At 38.7% G+C, this 20,808-nt stretch overlaps 1 protein-coding gene across 8 annotated transcripts in view; it reads left to right on the top strand.

Moving 5' to 3' along the window:
* The window catches only part of LOC115451258 (phosphatidylinositol 4,5-bisphosphate 3-kinase catalytic subunit delta isoform), a 48,068-nt gene extending 27,315 nt beyond the window's left edge, over positions 1–20,753 (top strand). For all 8 annotated transcript variants that reach the window (XM_037439688.1, XM_037439683.1, XM_037439682.1 and 5 more), the window contains 11 exons: positions 2,724–2,915; positions 3,282–3,488; positions 3,791–3,934; positions 4,167–4,291; positions 4,605–4,749; positions 5,284–5,472; positions 5,915–6,057; positions 6,562–6,716; positions 7,811–7,990; positions 12,938–13,057; positions 13,662–20,753. In XM_037439688.1, the coding sequence (XP_037295585.1) occupies positions 2,724–2,915; positions 3,282–3,488; positions 3,791–3,934; positions 4,167–4,291; positions 4,605–4,749; positions 5,284–5,472; positions 5,915–6,057; positions 6,562–6,716; positions 7,811–7,990; positions 12,938–13,057; positions 13,662–13,784 (1,723 nt within the window). In that variant the 3' untranslated portion in view covers positions 13,785–20,753. The remainder of the gene's footprint in view (positions 1–2,723; positions 2,916–3,281; positions 3,489–3,790; positions 3,935–4,166; positions 4,292–4,604; positions 4,750–5,283; positions 5,473–5,914; positions 6,058–6,561; positions 6,717–7,810; positions 7,991–12,937; positions 13,058–13,661) is intronic.
* The last annotated feature ends 55 nt before the right edge of the window (positions 20,754–20,808 follow it).

Below are 20,808 nucleotides of genomic sequence, written 5' to 3'. Positions count from 1 at the left end.
ACCCGTTCCGGGGTACAGTGTACAGTATATAGGGCGACGACATGATCCTGCACCCGCTCGGCACCGTGGTCGCCAACCCCATAACCGACCCCTGCGCTGAGCTGCAGGTGCCCTTCTCCAAGTGAGTGTACTGCGCTGCTCATGACCCGTTCCGGGGTACAGTGTACAGTATATAGGGCGACGACATGATCCTGCACCCGCTCGGCACCGTGGTTGCCAACCCCATCACCGACTCCTGCGCTGAGCTGCAGGTGCTCTTCTCCAAGTGAGTGTACTGCGCTGCTCATGACCCGTTCCGGGGTACAGTGTACAGTATATAGGGCGACGACATGATCCTGCACCCGCTCGGCACCGTGGTCGCCAACCCCATAACCGACCCCTGCGCTGAGCTGCAGGTGCCCTTCTCCAAGTGAGTGTACTGCGCTGCTCATGACCCGTTCCGGGGTACAGTGTACAGTATATAGGGCGACGACATGATCCTGCACCCGCTCGGCACCGTGGTTGCCAACCCCATCACCGACTCCTGCGCTGAGCTGCAGGTGCTCTTCTGAAAGTGAGTGTACTGCGCTGCTCATGACCCGTTCCGGGGTACAGTGTACAGTATATAGGGCGACGACATGATCCTGCACCCGCTCGGCACCGTGGTTGCCAACCCCATCACCGACTCCTGCGCTGAGCTGCAGGTGCTCTTCTCAAGTGAGTGTACTGCGCTGCTCATGACCCGTTCCGGGGTACAGTGTACAGTATATAGGGCGACGACATGATCCTGCACCCGCTCGGCACCGTGGTTGCCAACCCCATCACCGACTCCTGCGCTGAGCTGCAGGTGCTCTTCTCCAAGTGAGTGTACTGCGCTCGGCTCATGACCCGTTCCGGGGTACAGTGTACAGTATATAGGGCGACGACATGATCCTGCACCCGCTCGGCACCGTGGTCGCCAACCCCATAACCGACTCCTGCGCTGAGCTGCAGGTGCTCTTCTCCAAGTGAGTGTACTGCGCTGCTCATGACCCGTTCCGGGGTACAGTGTACAGTATATAGGGCGACGACATGATCCTGCACCCGCTCGGCACCGTGGTTGCCAACCCCATCACCGACTCCTGCGCTGAGCTGCAGGTGCTCTTCTCCAAGTGAGTGTACTGCGCTGCTCATGACCCGTTCCGGGGTACAGTGTACAGTATATAGGGCGACGACATGATCCTGCACCCGCTCGGCACCGTGGTCGCCAACCCCATCACCGACTCCTGCGCTGAGCTGCAGGTGCTCTTCTCCAAGTGAGTGTACTGCGCTGCTCATGACCCGTTCCGGGGTACAGTGTACAGTATATAGGGCGACGACATGATCCTGCACCCGCTCGGCACCGTGGTCGCCAACCCCATAACCGACCCCTGCGCTGAGCTGCAGGTGCCCTTCTCCAAGTGAGTGTACTGCGCTGCTCATGACCCGTTCCGGGGTACAGTGTACAGTATATAGGGCGACGACATGATCCTGCACCCGCTCGGCACCGTGGTTGCCAACCCCATCACCGACTCCTGCGCTGAGCTGCAGGTGCTCTTCTCCAAGTGAGTGTACTGTGCTGCTCATGACCCGTTCCGGGGTACAGTGTACAGTATATAGGGCGACGACATGATCCTGCACCCGCTCGGCACCGTGGTCGCCAACCCCATAACCGACCCCTGCGCTGAGCTGCAGGTGCCCTTCTCCAAGTGAGTGTACTGCGCTGCTCATGACCCGTTCCGGGGTACAGTGTACAGTATATGGGGCGACGACATGATCCTGCACCCGCTCGGCACCGTGGTTGCCAACCCCATCACCGACTCCTGCGCTGAGCTGCAGGTGCTCTTCTCCAAGTGAGTGTACTGCGCTGCTCATGACCCGTTCCGGGGTACAGTGTACAGTATATAGGGCGACGACATGATCCTGCACCCGCTCGGCACCGTGGTTGCCAACCCCATCACCGACTCCTGCGCTGAGCTGCAGGTGCTCTTCTCCAAGTGAGTGTACTGCGCTGCTCATGACCCGTTCCGGGGTACAGTGTACAGTATATAGGGCGACGACATGATCCTGCACCCGCTCGGCACCGTGGTTGCCAACCCCATCACCGACTCCTGCGCTGAGCTGCAGGTGCTCTTCTCCAAGTGAGTGTACTGCGCTGCTCATGACCCGTTCCGGGGTACAGTGTACAGTATATAGGGCGACGACATGATCCTGCACCCGCTCGGCACCGTGGTCGCCAACCCCATAACCGACCCCTGCGCTGAGCTGCAGGTGCCCTTCTCCAAGTGAGTGTACTGCGCTGCTCATGACCCGTTCCGGGGTACAGTGTACAGTATATAGGGCGACGACATGATCCTGCACCCGCTCGGCACCGTGGTTGCCAACCCCATCACCGACTCCTGCGCTGAGCTGCAGGTGCTCTTCTCCAAGTGAGTGTACTGCGCTGCTCATGACCCGTTCCGGGGTACAGTGTACAGTATACGGGGCGACGACATGTTCCCGCACCAGCTCGGTAACGTGGTCACCAACCCCATCACCGACTCCTGCGCCGAGGTTTTCCCCGATTTTTATACAATCTTAGTGCGTTCAAGCTCTTAATTATGAGTTTTCAGATGTAGAAAGTAAATACTTATGCTTGGATTCTATGTCTGTATGATTATAATATTATGTTCTCACAAGATTTTCAATGATTTGGTTTTTCAAAATTCAATTTGCTTTGTTTTCAGTTATGACTGTCAGTATCCAATTCTATTCCCGAAACAAGAGACAGTGATCGCTTACGCGGAGAAAATAGAGAGTTCCACGCCGGACGCGGTGGACATGCTGTGTCGAGACTTCGAGGGCTTGCGTTGTATAGCTGAAAAGGACGCCATGTTTGAAATGCACGAGCAGGAGAAGAAAGATATCTGGGCCTTGAGGTATGTTCATTTATTAGTGATGAATGGAAAAAGAATAAAGTTTATAATGAACTGGATTATCGGGTAGGTTTGCGCCTGATTATTTCATGGTGTGTTAAGATTAATTGAGAGTAAGTTAATGCATTTTGTTTTGTAGTATACACTGTATGTATCTACTTTATATTTTAAACTGATTTTGAAAAAAGCAATATTAGACACTCTTGTCTTTTTTTTTTGGTATAAATGCTGCTTTCGAACTGGTGGTAGTGTAAAATAGATCTGAGTTTTGTAGTAACAATTTATTGTATCGAGGTAAATGATGTAATTGTAAAGTTGTTTGTTGTTGAGAGAGTTTGAGTGTATACGTGGCGCGTGTGGCGTGCGCAGGGAGCGGTTCCTGGCGGAGCGGCCGGAGCTGCTGCCGAAGCTGCTGTCGTGCGTGGAGTGGGGCGAGCGCGCGCAGTGGTCGCGCGTGCGCGCGCTGCTGGCGCGCTGGCCCGCGCTGCACGTGGAGTGCGCGCTCGAGCTGCTGGACTACGCCTACGCCGACGCCGCCGTGCGCGCCTTCGCCGTCAACTGTCTGCGCAACATCAGGTCGCACCACACACGCCCCGCACACACCCCACACACCCCACACACGCCCCACACACACCACCCCCACTGACCGACTATTTCTAATGTAGCAAAAAACAAACTCATCTAAAATTAAAACATATACAATGAAAAGATTGTCTGCTTGATATATATTTTTGGTAATGACTGTATAGAGAACCATAAACAAACGGAGGGTAACAAACTAATTTGATTTTTTTTTTCATTTTTACATATACACTGACTGAGTAAAAAAATAAAATAAATGAATAGCGACATACTTTAACCATTCTTGTCCTTTACAGTGACAACGATCTATTACTCTATCTGTTACAACTCGTGCAAGCTTTAAAGCACGAGTCGTTCCTAATGTGCGACCTCTCCATATTTCTACTCCAACGAGCTTTCAAGAACATGGCGATCGGACATTACCTCTTTTGGCATTTAAGGTATGTTTTTATAATCCCAAGTGAATTATAAGTATTAAATATTAATATTCAAAGTTGTAGAGCCATGTATAGCTTTTTTTTTCTGGAAACATCAATATGACTATGAAACATTTAACATCGGTTGACTCTCTTGTTTGTCTGCCTTGTTAAAATCGTATTCATCATTAAATGATCATCGTGCTTGTTTCTCTTATTTGATTTCATATCTAAAGAATAATTATTGATTTTTCAGGTCCGAAATTCGCGTGCCCTCCGTGTCAGTCAGGTTTGGTCTGATGCTCGAAGCGTACTGCCGCGGCTCGCAGGAGCACATCAAAAATCTGAAAAGGCAGATCAATTGTCTCGAGAAGCTTAAATGTACGTATATAGAGATTTTTTTTTATCAATTTTGACAGCCCACAATCGATTAGCGTAACATTCGAATAGGTTATTTAAATTAATCGAATCGTCTAAAGTTTATTTCATTGCGTATTAGTGATCGTTATCCGTCAACAGTATCAGAAAGCTACAGAAATAGTCCATATTGAATTACCATTTATAGAGGTGCAATTCAGACAGCTTAACTCGTTAATAATTAGACAAGTAACACGTGTACTCAAATGTGAAAAAATAGGCGCCAAGTACATAAATTGCTATTACAATCGATTCTGATTGGATATTTATTTGCCAGCGGCGAGCGAGTGCATCCGCAAGAAGAAGGAGATCTCGAAGGCGCGCAGCACGCTGCACCAGCACCTGCAGGAGCGCCACTGCGTCGACGCGCTCTGCGACTTCGTGTCGCCGCTCAACCCTAGCTTCATATGCAAGAGGATCAAGTCAGTATACTTAAGAGTCCTTAGCACAAGCCTAATAACTCCTTACACCGCAGGAAATCCGACATAAACATCATCATCCTTGTTACTCCGGTCTGTTTTCATATAAAAGACTATTGACAGCTTCCCTGCTATTTCTCTTCCAAAGATCTAATGACCGATGTAGTTAATGGTTAAGAGCGAAGACGACTCGCGTCTAAAATAAAAACGTATCGTGATACAAAGTGTAGCCTCATCTAGCAATTTAGCCTAAGCCTTTCATAGTGCTACTAGACCAAAAAGACATAATCTAATACATAAGTAAAGTAAAGTCGCCAAATCATGACCAGATTGAAGTTTGTCACGAGTGACAAAGCCATTGTTCCTGGGGTCTAGCGGGTGACGACAGATAAAGCGAGCGGGTGTGTTGTGACTGACTTCAAACCAGCCAAGACACAGCATCCGTTTTCGGTCGACTTCCGACCGATTGGTGGTCGATTCGATCCGGTCGATACTACTGTATGTAGGGTATTTGAAATAATCACGTAACTTCTCCAGGCCGGACGGATGTCGCGTGATGGACAGCAAGATGCGTCCGTTGATGCTAGACTTCGAGAACGTGGACTCGACAGGGACCGATATCAGAATAATACTGAAGATCGGCGACGACCTGCGCCAGGACATGTTTACACTGCAGATGCTCAGAATAATGGACCGTCTGTGGAAAAACCACGGATACGATTTCAGGTACACAAAAGCTACTTAAATATTTCCGGTGTCTTATGTTTTCATACACCTTTGAAACACCTTATACACTTCATGTTCCTTCTATACTTCGCGAAAGGCATAGTAACAAGGCGTTCTACATACGAAAATTATTAATGTCAGACAGACAGCGTACATACTAACTATAGTATTTTAGGGAGTTTTTTGGGTGTTTGTCCTTCGTGAAAACTAACACGTTTGATAAGACTAGTTTATTGTCCGATATAACTTTACATATAGTAATACTAGTACATAAGGTAGGCGCGAGAGTTGCCGATGATGAACGACTCTAGCGCTACATCACACATGTTTTATTACAATTTAAATTGGAGTTTATTATTCGTTGCGTTTATGTGGATGTACCTTTGTAATGAACGTGCTATAATAGTGTAGCATACAATATGATTGTATGTTTATTCGACAGATTAAATCCGTACAACTGCATATCGCTGGAGTGGAAGGTGGGCATGATCGAAGTGGTCGAGGATGCGGAGACTGTGGCGAACATACAGAAACAGAGCGCGCCGTTCAACGCCGCCTCGACCATCTACAGAGCTACATTGCTTCGTGAGTAAACATTAATAAACACAGGGTGTTGTAATTTTTAAATTGTTAAAATTTAAGAAAATTAACGTCTAGAAAATATTTCATTAAATTTGGTTAAAATTTAGCAGATAGATCAAGTGGAATACAATTTTCACCACGTATAAGCAAGGATTGACAGTTGCACACATGCATACTTTTGAACTGCGAAAGAAATGTTGGCTATGATTGAATTTGTAACAGTTAATCAATAAATTGTAAGTGGTCGTTTGGTTTTTTTAGATATGTTGTATATTATTCTGTTAAGCAAGTGACTGATTTGTAGATTGTTTTAATAAAAAAATATATCACTAAACACACAAATATCTAACTCAAATATAAATACTCTTTATTATAACAATTGTTAAATAGACAGACACAAAAAAGATTAATACATTTTTTTATACCTATGGTGTACAAAGCTCGGCCTTATACAAGCGATCTCTTCCAGGCAACCATAATAATTTAATAAACGCATGTCCGTTCCAGAATGGCTCCGTAAACACACAGAGAACAACGAGGCGGCGTTCAACAAGGCGGTGGACGAGTTCACGATGAGCTGCGCGGGCTACTGCGTCGCCACCTACGTGCTCGGCATCGCCGACCGGCACCCCGACAACATCATGGTCAAGAAGAGCGGACAGGTCACTTCTCACTTCCCACTTCTAAACTTACTCCTGCTTACTAATAGGGGACCGGCCTATGCTTAATTTTGTACATTATTCTATATGTGATGGTTAATAATACGAAAAAGAAGCACTCCTGCGAAAACTGCATAGATATTGGTTGAAAAATGATCGAGTAATTCATATTTAAAATATTGTAACGTGCAGAAGTGGGCGCGTTGTGGGAATATCGCTTCATCTCTTTTTTTTGCACGCGTCGTAATTCCCGATGACGTCACATGTGGGTATTTCGTCTCTTTTCTGTTTCTTGTTAATTACCCCTTCCACCGAAATTCAAAGATTTATAACTTGTTGATTTTTTACCGGATTTCAATAATTCCTTGTTATAATTTATATTATGTAAATATTTGATAATAGTAAAGAACAAAAATGAGTCCGGTACCCTATTATACACACACATAATCAAGCAGTTGTCCCCGACCCGAAGGGGTATGTAGACGCACAACCACGGCATCCACTTTTCAGCAAGTGTGATCCGTCCCATGATGTGATAGGGGGCAAGCCTATCGCCATATCGAGCACAAATTCAAGAATCCGGGCTGATACTGAGCAGAAAAACCCAAATATCACTTTGTTCGACCCGGGATTCGAAACCAGAACCTCGGAGCGCTACCATACCGCGCATGCAGTACATCTACGCCACCGACGCAGTCTTACTAATTACTAATTATTTGTCAGTTTATTAAAAATAAATGCAAATATTTGTGAAAATGTCCGTTAGACCAACAAACATACATTTTTTTTTGTTATGTATGTTCTGTAACCATTGAACGGATTAGAATGAAATTTGCCATATATAGACCATGTCGTAGATTAACATTTTTTTCCCCAGTAATATGCTTCCATAATAAATATTAGAATTCATCCGTCTGATTTTACATAGTTGTCGGTTATATTGTACTTACTATATTGATTGCTACATTGATTTAAAGACTTGTAGGGGGCAAAGCTATCCACACAGGCGAAGTCACGAGCAGCAACATAGCAAATTAATACTTTCTTGATAAAAAGTTTTCAGCACAAATTAATAACAAGATATTTTCCTATCTCAGCTGTTCCACATCGACTTCGGCCACTTCCTGGGTCATTTCAAACAGAAGTACGGGTTCAAGCGAGAGCGCGTGCCGTTCGTGTTGACGCACGACTTTATACACGTCATCAACAAGGGGCAGAAGGGCTCCGGCGACAACGAACCTATCGACTTCAAGATATTCAAGGAACACTGTGAGACGGTGGGTATCGATAAGTAAAACTAATCGATTGTAGGTGTTCGTCAATGTTCGTCATAACAAACCGTTACCGTGGCGACAACAACACCGTTTAATTTTGCTCCGTAAACATTAAAGGAAAATAACGTCAAAAGTGAATTTTAAGTGAAGTGAGTTATACTGTAGGAAAGCTAATTGAACAAGCTATTCAGTGGTTGTGGATTTGCAAACTAAGCTACTAATCGTGAGTAATCACAGAAAAACTTTTAAAAATATTTTTGCAACGGCCGGTTCCCTGACCTACGACAACCCGCGGGCGGCCCGCTTCTCACGCACACACCTACAACTCACTGCGCATGCCATAGAATACATCGCTGCATGAACGCTTCAATCGCTTTACCGTGGCACTAAACGCTGCACGCAATACTCATTACTAAGTTTCTTCATCAACGAAAACATCTTGCTGCTGCCTTTATAGTCAATTTAAGAATATTTTTATAATAAAAGTATATTCTACAATGGCACCCACTTCAAGCATATGTATGAAATGTAAACTCGCTATACAAGGAAAAGACGCGCTGGGGTGCTCTAGTTGTCATGCGAAATATGATCTTCTCTGCGCTAGTGTAACTACTAAGCGATTCCATCTGATGGATAAACAACAGAAAAATTCATGGAAATGCATGCAGTGTCGTAACAAGCAGTCAATTACAGATTATCCAACTATATGTTCCGGCACCTCTTCACCTATTACACCTACTATTAAAGACGATTCTGATGCCAATATTACTATGCGTACTAAACAAAAGCTCGGACCTTCCGTTACTGAAAGTGACGGCTACGTTACTGAAGCTCGATTACGGGAAATCTTAAAGCAGGAACTAAAAGTCTCTATTAAAGAATTAGTAACAAATGAACTGAAACATATAGTAGGCCAAATACACGATTTTCGCGAAGCGATGAACTATTTCAACCAGCACTACGAAGATATAAAAGCCAGTTTAACCCAGTCAAATACAATTATCGCTGACCTACAAAAAGATAACGAAAATCTGAAATCAACAGTTAAGGATCTTACTGGCAAGCTACATTTGATTGAACAACATATGCGGCAAAATAATATAGAAGTCAATGGAATACCGGAACATAAGAGTGAAAAATTAATAACTACTATGGGTCAACTTTTAAAAACGGTCAAATGTGGCGTTAATTCTGATGATATATTATATGTATCCCGTGTTGCCAAATTTAACAAAGAAAACCCAAAACCACGGTCTGTCATAGTAAAGCTCCGCAGTCCTCGACAACGAGATGAGGTCCTTGATGCTGTAATCAAATACAACAAAACCAATTCCCATGAGAAGCTCAATACACAACATCTGGGCATAGGAGGGCCTCGCACGCCAGTCTACGTTTCTGAACATTTGTCGCCATCAAATAAAGCTCTGCATGCTGCTGCACGTTATAAAGGCCAAAGAAATGTCTTATAAATTTACTTGGGTTCGCAACGGCCACATTTATGTCAGGAAAAACGAATCATCACAAGCCTTGCTTATCCGTAATACCAATAGTCTCAATTTAATTACATAATCTGTACAATTCCTCATTTAGTCATTAAGAGTTATGGTATTTTTCGTCGAAACATTCGATTTATATTATCAAAATGTCCGTGGTCTCAAGACCAAAACAAATGATGTGTTGAAAAACATTTCATTGTGTAATTACCAAGTAATTGTTTTTACAGAAACATGGCTTAACTCTAATATAAGTGACCATGAATTTATAGATTCTAGATATGCGGTTTATCGTAGGGACAGAATGTTTGATAGGGCTTCAAAGAAGGACGGAGGTGGTGTTATGATTGCTGTATCGCGTAACCTACCTTCTATGCGGATGAAAACTTGGGAAAGTGAGAATGAAGATCTGTGGATCGTAATTGAATTTAATAATTATAAATTAGCAATATGTGCCGTCTACCTCCCACCTCCTATCCGCCTAGAAACACTGACGAATTTTCTTGATAGTGTTGATACTGTAATGTCACAAACAGAGAACATTATCATACTGGGTGACTTTAACTTACCTTTTATTGATTGGAAGACGAATGACACTAACGATTATATGTCACCTTATAACTATAACTGCCCTCTGGGTTTTTCACTTACAGATTTCATGTCCTTAAATAATCTGCATCAGTTTAATAATGTTCCTAATATTGATGGTCGTATGCTTGATCTAGTCTTAAGTAATATCACAAGTTTACGAGTTAGTAAATCCTTAGATTTAATTAGTAAACTAGATACTAAGCATCCTAATCTGCAATTATCTTTTCCCTCCCTACATACTTACAACTACCTCCATGAAAAGAAAAGAACTCAGTATAACTTTTATAGAGCTGACTATGACAGTATTATAAGAAAGCTTAAAAATGTTGATTGGAACGATAGCTTAGATAAATGTGATAATGTAAATGAGATGGTAACAGCATTTTACAAAATTTTAAATTCTATAATCGAGAAACATGTACCTATACGATCGCCACATAGATACCTATATCCCCCCGTGGTTTACTAAACAATTAATAGACAGATTAAAAGAAAAAGACAAAGTGCGCCAGAGATACAAATTATACGGCAATCCTCGCGATAAATCCGAGTATAAGTTACTTCGTGGTAGGTGCTTAAAACTGAGTAATAAATGCTTTAAAGAATATGAATCTACTATTGAATCACTTATTCCTAAGAATACAAAAACCTTTTGGAAATATATCAAAGACAAACAAATGGGTTACTCCACAATCCCCAACAAAATGCAACTAGACGACAAAATAGCTACCGCTGGACCAGATATTGCAAATTTATTTGCCAGTCATTTTTCTTCTGTATACAGTATGGACACACCAAATCATTCACCAAATTATTGTCATAGTCGCTCATCTAGTTCATTGTCTAAAATACAGTTCACCGAAATAGAGGTCCATAAAAAGATTAAAAAGTTGTGCGGTCAAAAAGGGCCTGGACCTGACAATATACCACCTGTATTTATTAAACGTTGTGGAGCTGCGTTGTCATTACCCTTAACAAAATATTTTAATAGATCACTCATTGAAGGAACTTTTCCTCGCGAATGGAAGATAGCCAGAATAGTACCTGTTCACAAGAGAAATGATGTTGATGATGTTAAAAACTATCGACCTATTTCAATTTTATCTTGCATACCAAAGTTATTCGAATCCTTGTTGCATCCAATAATCTCTAGACATATTGACAGCATAATTTCTGACTTCCAACATGGTTTTAGACAGGGCCGCTCAGTCGAAACAAATCTGGTATCTTACGTTACCTACCTCTCTCAGTGCATTGATAGGGGCCAACAAATTGACGCCGTCTACACCGACTTCTCCAGCGCTTTTGATACAGTTAATCATATTATTTTATTGCATAAACTGGAAATTGCTGGTATTAATGGTGACTTATTAAAATGGTTTGCATCATATTTAGAAAACAGGTCGCAATTGGTTAGAGTCAATGGTTTCGAATCTAAAGTATTCTACGCGACATCTGGAGTCCCGCAAGGTTCCCATCTTGGCCCGCTCCTCTTTTTGGTCTTTATTAACGACATCACAACCACCATCAAACATAGCAATATTTCTATGTTCGCAGACGATTTAAAACTATTTAAAGTCATTATTACTGACGAGGACTCAGTACTCTTACAAAACGATATTGATAGTATCAGTGGTTGGTGTATGAATAACGGCATGCGCTTAAATGTAAAAAATGTTCCCATATCAAATTTAGCAGAAAGAAAACATGTTTGCCTTCTAAATATAATCTCGGAACGGAAGTCCTAACGGAAGTTACCGAAGTTCGTGATCTGGGTATAGTTCTGGATGGTAATCTCAAGTTTACATCTCATGTAGACGTGATTATCAAAAAGCCGCTCGTATGCTCGGCTTCATTAAACGTAACTCGAAAGGTTTCAAATCGCCCCGCACTAAAATTATTTTATATAACTCTTTGGTGCGAAGCCATTTGGAATTCGGTAGTGTTGTTTGGAACGCCTTATACAGCAAGCATTCCCAACGAATTGAAAATCTACAGCGATCATTTTCTCGTCATCTCGCCTTCACTTCACCTGGGATATCGCACAGGTGTCCTTATGAAAATCGTATGGCCCATTTCGAAATGGACAGTTTGTATATTCGTCGAAAGCTTCTGGACTTGTCATTCCTATATAAGTTAGTTAATAATAAAATTTCATGCAGTGAACTCCTCGAAAACATCAGTATAGCAGTTCCTTACAACAAACCCAGACGCCCAATAACTAGTATTTTTAAAACACCTTCTTACAGAACTAACTTAGGTCTAAATGCTCCAATAACTAGATTATGTGCTCTATATAATAAAGTTGGCACTAAAGTGGATATTGATATATTTAATGATTCTGTAAAAGTGTTCAAAGAAAGACTGCTGGAATATCTCAAAAATTAACATGTAACTTTTTATAAATTTTGTCAACGAGATATTCTCAATAACCTTTTCTGTTGCCAATTATATGACGTTGTTTACAATAGTTTTTATAGACAAATTATTTAGTATATAATGTTGTTAGTGGTAAATGCTGTGTTCACCTATTAGTAGCACACATATCAGATGCTGTACCTTATAGTTTTTTATAATATTGATTGATGTAATATGTAGTGCTGTTGGTGTACCTTATTACAAATAAATAAATAAATAAATGTTCGATTTATCGATAACATAACTCGATAATTAATGTATTTAAACATAGTTTCGTTTTTTTATATACTGTTTATTACAACTATTATAATATAATTAATTATTGTTCGAGTCAAGATAACTTTACTATATGTAATTAGTAACCGCATCTAAAAATCGTATTTGTAAAGCCTACACGTTTTCAAAGTATCTTATATTTGACATTACAAGTTAATATGTTTCGTTTCAGGCATTTAAAATACTTCGGAAGCACGGTCACTTGATCTTGTCCCTATTCTCAATGATGATATCGACTGGTCTGCCAGAACTCAGCTCTGAGAAGGATCTGCAGTATCTGAGAGAGACATTAGTGAGTATAGTTCGTTTATTTAGTGTCAGTTTATAGAAGATAATAATTATTGTGATTTAACTTTATTACTTTCTTTTTTAACAAATATCGTTTTTTGGTCCTTAGATATGTTATTATTCGTCACTCATTTCAGTCTCATTATCACATGCTTCAGATTTATATCTAACTAGCTTTTGCTCGCGGCTTCGCCCGCGTGAAGGAGTTTTCCGGGATAAAAGTCCCACTATATATTTTCCCGGGATAGTAGCCTATAACCCTCCCAGAGTCTTTACTATCTCCATACCAAATTTTGCTTTCTTATACCACGTCTTATGTCACGTCCTTTTCCCGTGGGAACGGGATAAACAGTATCCTATGTCCGTTTCCTGGTTCTAAGCTACCTCTCCATCAATTTCAGCTAAATCGGTTCATCCATTCTTGAGTTATAAATAGTGTAACTAACACCACTTTCTTTTATATATATAGATAAGCTTCAAATCTACCGTATCATGTGTCATGTCATCATGATCTCAGTCAGTTGTGCGTATGATGGTTTCTGCCTTCCCCTTCTCGAATCATCCGATGTATATAACATTTTATTTATCAAATGCCTTAACATCATCAGGTAATGGATCTGTCGGAAGAGAAAGCGATGGAGCATTTTAGACAGAAATTCACGGACGCGGTTAAAAACTCGTGGACGACGTCGTTCAACTGGGCGATCCACAACTTCGACAAGAACAACTGACAGTGACCGGTGAGCCGGCGGCTCAAGCGCCAGCCGTCCAAACACGTGCCTCAGACCCTGTGAGACTCCACAAGTCCCGTCCCAGGGTCGACAGTGGCGCCAGTGTCTTTTACCCAGGAACTGAATGGACGTACAGTGTCGGGCATTATCGAGGCTCATATCTTGTAATACAGTGTTCTGTCCTTTGCCGATTTTTTATGACTGTTGTGTACTTGTATGGTTTCATTTTCAAAGTTACGGTTGGTAATTGCGATTGTAATGTGAAGTTCTCATATGTTTGTCAATTATATACACGAGTTAATAAGTTAGTTCGTTTAGGAGTCGGAATGCTGTTAAATTTTTTAGGTATCACGGTGTTATGTTGCGTCCACGGAAGGGTGGCGCAATTTGTTACGAGCAAAAATCGACTTTACTCATTGTGAACAAAGGTTATCTTACAATGACTTATTATATTTATGAAATCTATTGATATCGAGCGTGTTTCAGTAGATATGAGTGATTTAAAAGTCGATTAAGAAATCGATATCGGAAGATTTATATCGATTTTTATACGCGTGATACCCAACGTTGTGAATTAGCCTCTGACGTACCCGATCGTGCGTCCGATAGCATAATGATGGTTATGACTTTTTTCGAGCAACGCAAGATTATTTAGCAGTCGTCTACTACAGGTCATTTCTAGGGCTGCCACGCGTTTTAGTTACAAGAATTTGTTGCAAAACACTCTGGAGAGTCTTTTCAAAACGATATACTCGGTTTTGTAATCTCCAAAATAGAAATGTTTTTATATTCTATAATTTCAGAATGTTTTCGGGTGGATGTGGTGTGGAATTTTAATTAACTAGTAGAATGTCGATGGAAACAATTCCAAAAATGTTTTTCGTTCGTCAATTTACAAATGATATGCGATTTCTCGACTTATGCTTAAGTTTTAGATGCTATAAAATCTAAGCTTTGGCAACACTATTTCGTGCATGCCGAAAAAAGTTGTAACCGTCCCATCAAGTCACCGCGGCTGACGCTGTATGCTTCAAGTTGTAAGTAATATAATGAAAGGAATAGTTTGTGTGTATTGGTGACGTATTTTACATTTGTTGTCCATCTTATAATTCGATAACATTTAGATTACAGTTAGTCGACCAACAATTTGACTAGTGATGTGAATGTTTACCACTATCATTAAATTATTCGTTTCGATAATATTCCTCTAGTACGGTTAGATTGTTAGAGTTCGCATTCCCAGCGCCTAATTTGACGATACCGTATCATATGTTTGTTATATGAAACATTGTAATTGTTATACTAATTCATATAGAAACGTTAATAGTCAATAGTTTGTGAGTATCGATTACGGTATGATCGAATTGTGATTGGATATCGATATAATATGGTAGCATCAGTTAAGTAATTTTATATAATAATACTAATCGATATTTGTTTAATATGCGTAACACTATCGAGTTGAATTTGAATTCATATAGAGTCCTAGAGTACACATTAAAGTTAATTCCAAATGTCGTTATTAAATATTTAATATTCGTTTTGTAGTTATTAAATGAAACGATTTCAGTTCTAATACATATAATTGTATCAACAAGCAATGAAAATACGCTGGATCGATAATTAAGTCCATATAATAATCAGTCCGGCAATTGAATAATTCTTAACTGATGTTACCATATTTTGTGTAAAGGGAAAGTGGTAGTCTAAAGACTGATAGTTTCTTTTACGTTTGCCGAGTGAAGTATGACGATGCGTGTATGCCGCGGCGACCTCGTATTAGATATGTTATATAGTTTACTCGTGTCGTTATTGGTAGATTTTCGAAATGAAATTCTATAATCAAAAATAAAACTTCATAGAACACTTTCGAAAATGTATCATCGTAATGTAATGACGAATAATGTTGTAAGAACTCTTTAATTGCGATATGAAACTATTCAATCGATGTTGAATATGAATATTGTTTGATATCGATTATCGTTATTGATTCGCAGATGAGTCTCGGATAGTTCGAAAGGCGAGCGGCGGCCGATTTGGCTGTGATATAAACGCGCTGCGAATGCGCGTATTAGTTGAGAAATTATTCTTTCGTACAATAATATTATTTGTTTGGACTTGATTGTTTAAGCGGTGGCTTAAATATCTTGATTTACTAAATGTTATTAAAAAGGTAACTAATTTTGAATTAGGTTATTAAAAAAATTCATCAACAGTTTGTATCTTTTTTTAACGTTTGATTGTAATGTTCTGTTTCGATTTGATTAGCTGCGTATCGATATGAACTACTTGCATACCACACAGTTGTGTAACTACCTTGTGAAAGACAGTTATTTTTCCTTCTTGAAATTTAGATTAAGTGTGTTCGAATCAAAATTTAATTTTCTATCGATAGCTTTAGGGGCGCGTATATTAGATAACTGTAAGGTTTGTTCATGGGGAAGGGAAGATAGATGATAGAATGGGCCGCCGCGAGTCCAAAAACTCTCCAAAACCTACATTATTATTGTACACCACACGTTTAATGTTAGGCGAATTAATGCTCTCATTATTAAGCGTAGTGCATAAGTAGCAAACTCTTTTGAAAATTTCGTAAGTTCCATAATAACTTTTGCCTTTATTCTTATTAACTTTGTATCGATATGTATCGAATTGAAGCGCGCGTTGTACTTCGATATATATCGCTATGTTTCATGTGAGCGTTTGCTAAAGAAATGATAATTTAATACATAGGTTTAGCAGTATTATATCGTCGTATCGTGTAGTATGAAATTGCTTTTAGGTTTTTTGTTATATATGACTACCTCATGCTGTCGTGTATTAGGGATGTTCGTTTGCCTTCATGTTCGATATAACACGTAGTGACGCTATCTCCGTCGGACATGATACGCTAGATAATTAACACAATACATTTAGTAAAGTTGAAAATGTTTAGCACTCGTTGGAAAGCTCTAGTGGAAATATACACGTAATAGTGTCGATTCATATATAATAAATATTTAAACGATGAATATGCCTTATTATAAATTTAGCAGTAAGTTGTTGCCACACGATGTAAGCGTTCGTTTACGTAATATTACATTAAACTAATGGGAATTATTTAGTAATGTATCGATAATGTGACTCATTGCGGTACTCAAACCCGTTTATAATACTATATAACGATTGAATAATGAAATGATTAGCCTAACACGTAAGACATTTGATAGATACGCGAATCTATATATAGAAATACACCAGTAACATTTATTAATATTAATGAGGCGGTCGGCCATTTCGATTACGATAAAATATATGAAATGTGACGATGTTTTTCTCACAATGCGAAGTTACGCTTGGCAACACGAATATTCAGAGATTAATTTCAAATGGATTATTTACCATACGAATATGTTTTGTATCGATAAAAATATCGATACTGATAAAATTATTTCCATACTTGTTTTAATCGCGATAAACGTCGAATCCTTATAGTTTCCTGTTCACTGTGTTTTGTCATTTGTCAATATAAGTCTTACCATTCATAGCGATTTTATAATTTTAAAGTCGATTACGTTGATGTACCATTTTCCTAGTTAATTATGTGCCGAAAACGAATAACAAAAGACAGATTTAGTACCTACAAGACCTTTTTACCTCGAATATATTTAGATATATCGTGATACAGCCACTTAGCAGAACTCATAGCCGCGAATTGGTCGCATTCTTTTCAAATCCAATTATTTCTATTTATATATGTTTTTTTAGCTGAAAAATCTTCATTAGTTGAAGTATACAAATATTACTGTGTTACTTTGATAAAAAAATAATAATGTAATCCAAAATATTAGACGCAATTGCGAATTTGTTAACAAAACGTTTAAAATTATGATCATACATAAAACTTAGGTTTAATTTTTCATTCGGTTATAAATAATACAATGCAAATTTGAAACTAATTTGTGCTCAAACGATAGTTTCATGTAGCCTATAATAGCTAAAGTTATATAACGAATAAACATTATCATATGCATATTTTTCTTGTATAATTTTATTAGACGAGTGTTGAGTAGGAAGTCTGTCTCGTATTTTTTGTGAGAAAATAATTTTTGATTAGAAAAGGATGCGATATCTGATCGTTTCGTTGATTCGTGGTTATTATTTTTTTTTATCATATGTGTGTTTAGCTCGAGCAAATTTTTAAGCATCAATCTTTGAAATTGTATATAATTAATAGAAATGTTTTGCATATGTCCTTGCCTCGATTGAATCCCATAGAACATTAACATGTGGGTTTATTCAAGTTTTGCACCTTGCCTCGATTGAATCCCATAGAGTTAAACATGTGGGTTTTTTTGAAGTATTTTTCACTTTAAAACACTAAAATTTAAACATGTAAAAAACTTAAAATAACTGTTTCAAAGTTATCGATAATGTTATTGTTATTAATACTTCCACGGAGTTTGTTTATCACATTAATTTATTAAGCAGCTAGTACTATTGTATAACTTTAGAGATTGTTTACCTGTTTAGCATATTTGTTGCTCAAGCTGTTGTCGAATCACTTTGCCTATTCAACATTAATATATCAAATTATTCGCTCCATTGGTCATGTTTTGAAGCAATTTTCATCGATCATTGTTTGATGATTTTTCACGTTTTTTAAAATATGCTGAGACCAAGTTGTAAATCCGGTATTCTTACAGACCCTCAGAAGCTGATCTTGAATATCTGTTTTATAGATGGCATAGATATCGATAAAATATCCAATTGAATTTTTTAAATATTAATATTTGAGGTCGTGTCTTTATGACAAATTATAAATGGTACGCTAATATTTCAAAATTTCTTAGTGTTTGTATAATTCTGTAGGTTGTATTACGAACAATGTTTATACTGAATTGTTTCAATTAAATTATCCACCTCTTAGTGACATTTAAGTCACAAAACTATGTTATTTTGCGCTGGTAAACATCAAAAGCATAAGAATTGCTATGTACATGTTAAATATTTAAAAATAATAGCCCATAGAGAAATATATTGGGGTTTGGAATTAAAATTGTTCCATCGATTCAACCATTTGTTCGAGCTAATCAAACTATGACGTCACACTGCCAACATGAAAACAGTAGACTGATCGATTTCGCGAGTTATCTATAGTTGTAACACTGCGGCGGAATACAATGCGGACATACAAGTCCACTTTAATGTATTAGCTCAGTTAATTTTAGCTATATTTACCGTCACAGCGCGGGTACGTTTCAGTTGCTTTAACAAATTTATTTAAGACATAATTTGCATTTTATCTGAAGATCAATATTGTTTTGGATCTTTTTTGTGTTTATATTATCAAAATGTATGTAAGCCGCACCAACTTGTAAAATAGGCTATAAGTATCAAATACCGATATTTCAAACTCTTTTCAGATCGATGTGGCGTTATCGAATCAATATATAGTTCCATAAGCCTTGCCATATTGCTTAAAACTTCCGATTAGAAACATTAGCTTCCAATATATAGCCGATATTTTAATATTACAGTTTTATTTAGAGAATTTGATAGTCACATTATAAATTAAAATAATAGGGATGTGGTGGTCGATGTTTTATCGATATGTCGTGAACAGATGAGCTTATATTTTGTTTATAAAACTAAATAGTTCCGTTCTTGACAGGTATTTTGGAATTGTAGTTATTAAAATATTGAGTTACAGCAAATCTATAGGCAAATTTGTTGTATGAAATTGTGACCAATATTCGACACATTGCGCCAACACATCCCGCCATCACGAACAATAGGCTCTTAATATGCAGCTGTTTATAAACTGTAAGTAATTTACATGCGTCATGTCGATATCTTAATTGAAGACAAGTTAAAATCTGTAAACTTTGAACATTTGTCGGATATCGATATAATTTGGTGTGTCGAGACAATAGTGTTCTATCGACACGTGCTCCGTCTCATGGTATGTTGTGCAATGCAGTATGCTTCCTTTGCAGTGCTAAAGAATATTTTAAATAGTTTAAGTAAAATGCAACGGTACGCGAAAAGTAAATTTATTTTATTTTATAAACTACAGAATTTTAGGGATGGAATTATGTCGATAATATTAAATACTTAAAAAAATATATGTCATACGTAACCGGATTATATAATATAATATATATTATCAATGTAAGTCGTTGATTTATATATTTTTTCCGGTAACTTGATGATATGTTGCGATTTTCATTGTCGACAAATTATTTATTTTTCTTTTGTTAAAACTTAGTCTTGCCCAGCTGAAAATGATCGAAACATGAAAATACCTACGTAATGATGAATAAATATTAAAAACAGTATAGATAAGATTCTGTGAAGCTGTTATCTTTATTTTCTTAGATTATACGAGTCGGCAACATGAATGTCACCGGTGGAGGTCGCCCACTTTTTTACATAAGTTCCGGAATTTTTACGTCTTATAATGTGTAACGTCACATTAAGTTAATCCAAGAAACATGCAGTGGTCAAAAACTGCCAGTCGAGTTTAGAGCGACTTTGTTCTTTGAGTTTCCAAAGCTTTTTCATTTATGTTCTTGGTTTTGGAGTACATTGCTATATGATTTTGAATTTTGGGTTAATAAGAAGACAGTTCAAATTATAACGAATTCGTTGCTTTTTGTTGGCAACACTAAAGACAAACGCGTAAATGGATGTTGGTATAAATTATACCGTTTAATCACCAAAAAATATTGTAAATGAAATGTTTGTTACGCGATGTCCCTTCGAAGTAGTCTATAAGGTTTCATATTTTGTAAGTATGCTAGTAACATTATTGTTAAGGTTCGTAAAATATCTCAAGTCTATATACAATAGTTCCTCGGTTATGTGTCATTTTATAATCATACGTGTTACGAATGCAAGCGTAAATATAATGTATAAAAATAATTTACGAAATAATTACTTGCTATCTCAAATATGATTTTTTTGAATAAACCTTTACATACGAGATGTATTTTTTCTTTAAACTTACCTATTGCCTGGTATAACACATGACCTCCTTTGT

The sequence above is a fragment of the Manduca sexta genome, chromosome 17 (genome assembly GCF_014839805.1).
Source record: "Manduca sexta isolate Smith_Timp_Sample1 chromosome 17, JHU_Msex_v1.0, whole genome shotgun sequence".
NCBI classification, from domain to species: Eukaryota; Metazoa; Arthropoda; class Insecta; order Lepidoptera; family Sphingidae; genus Manduca; species Manduca sexta.
The sequence above is the reverse complement of the archived record's forward strand: the minus strand, read 5'-3'. Positions and strand labels throughout refer to the sequence as shown.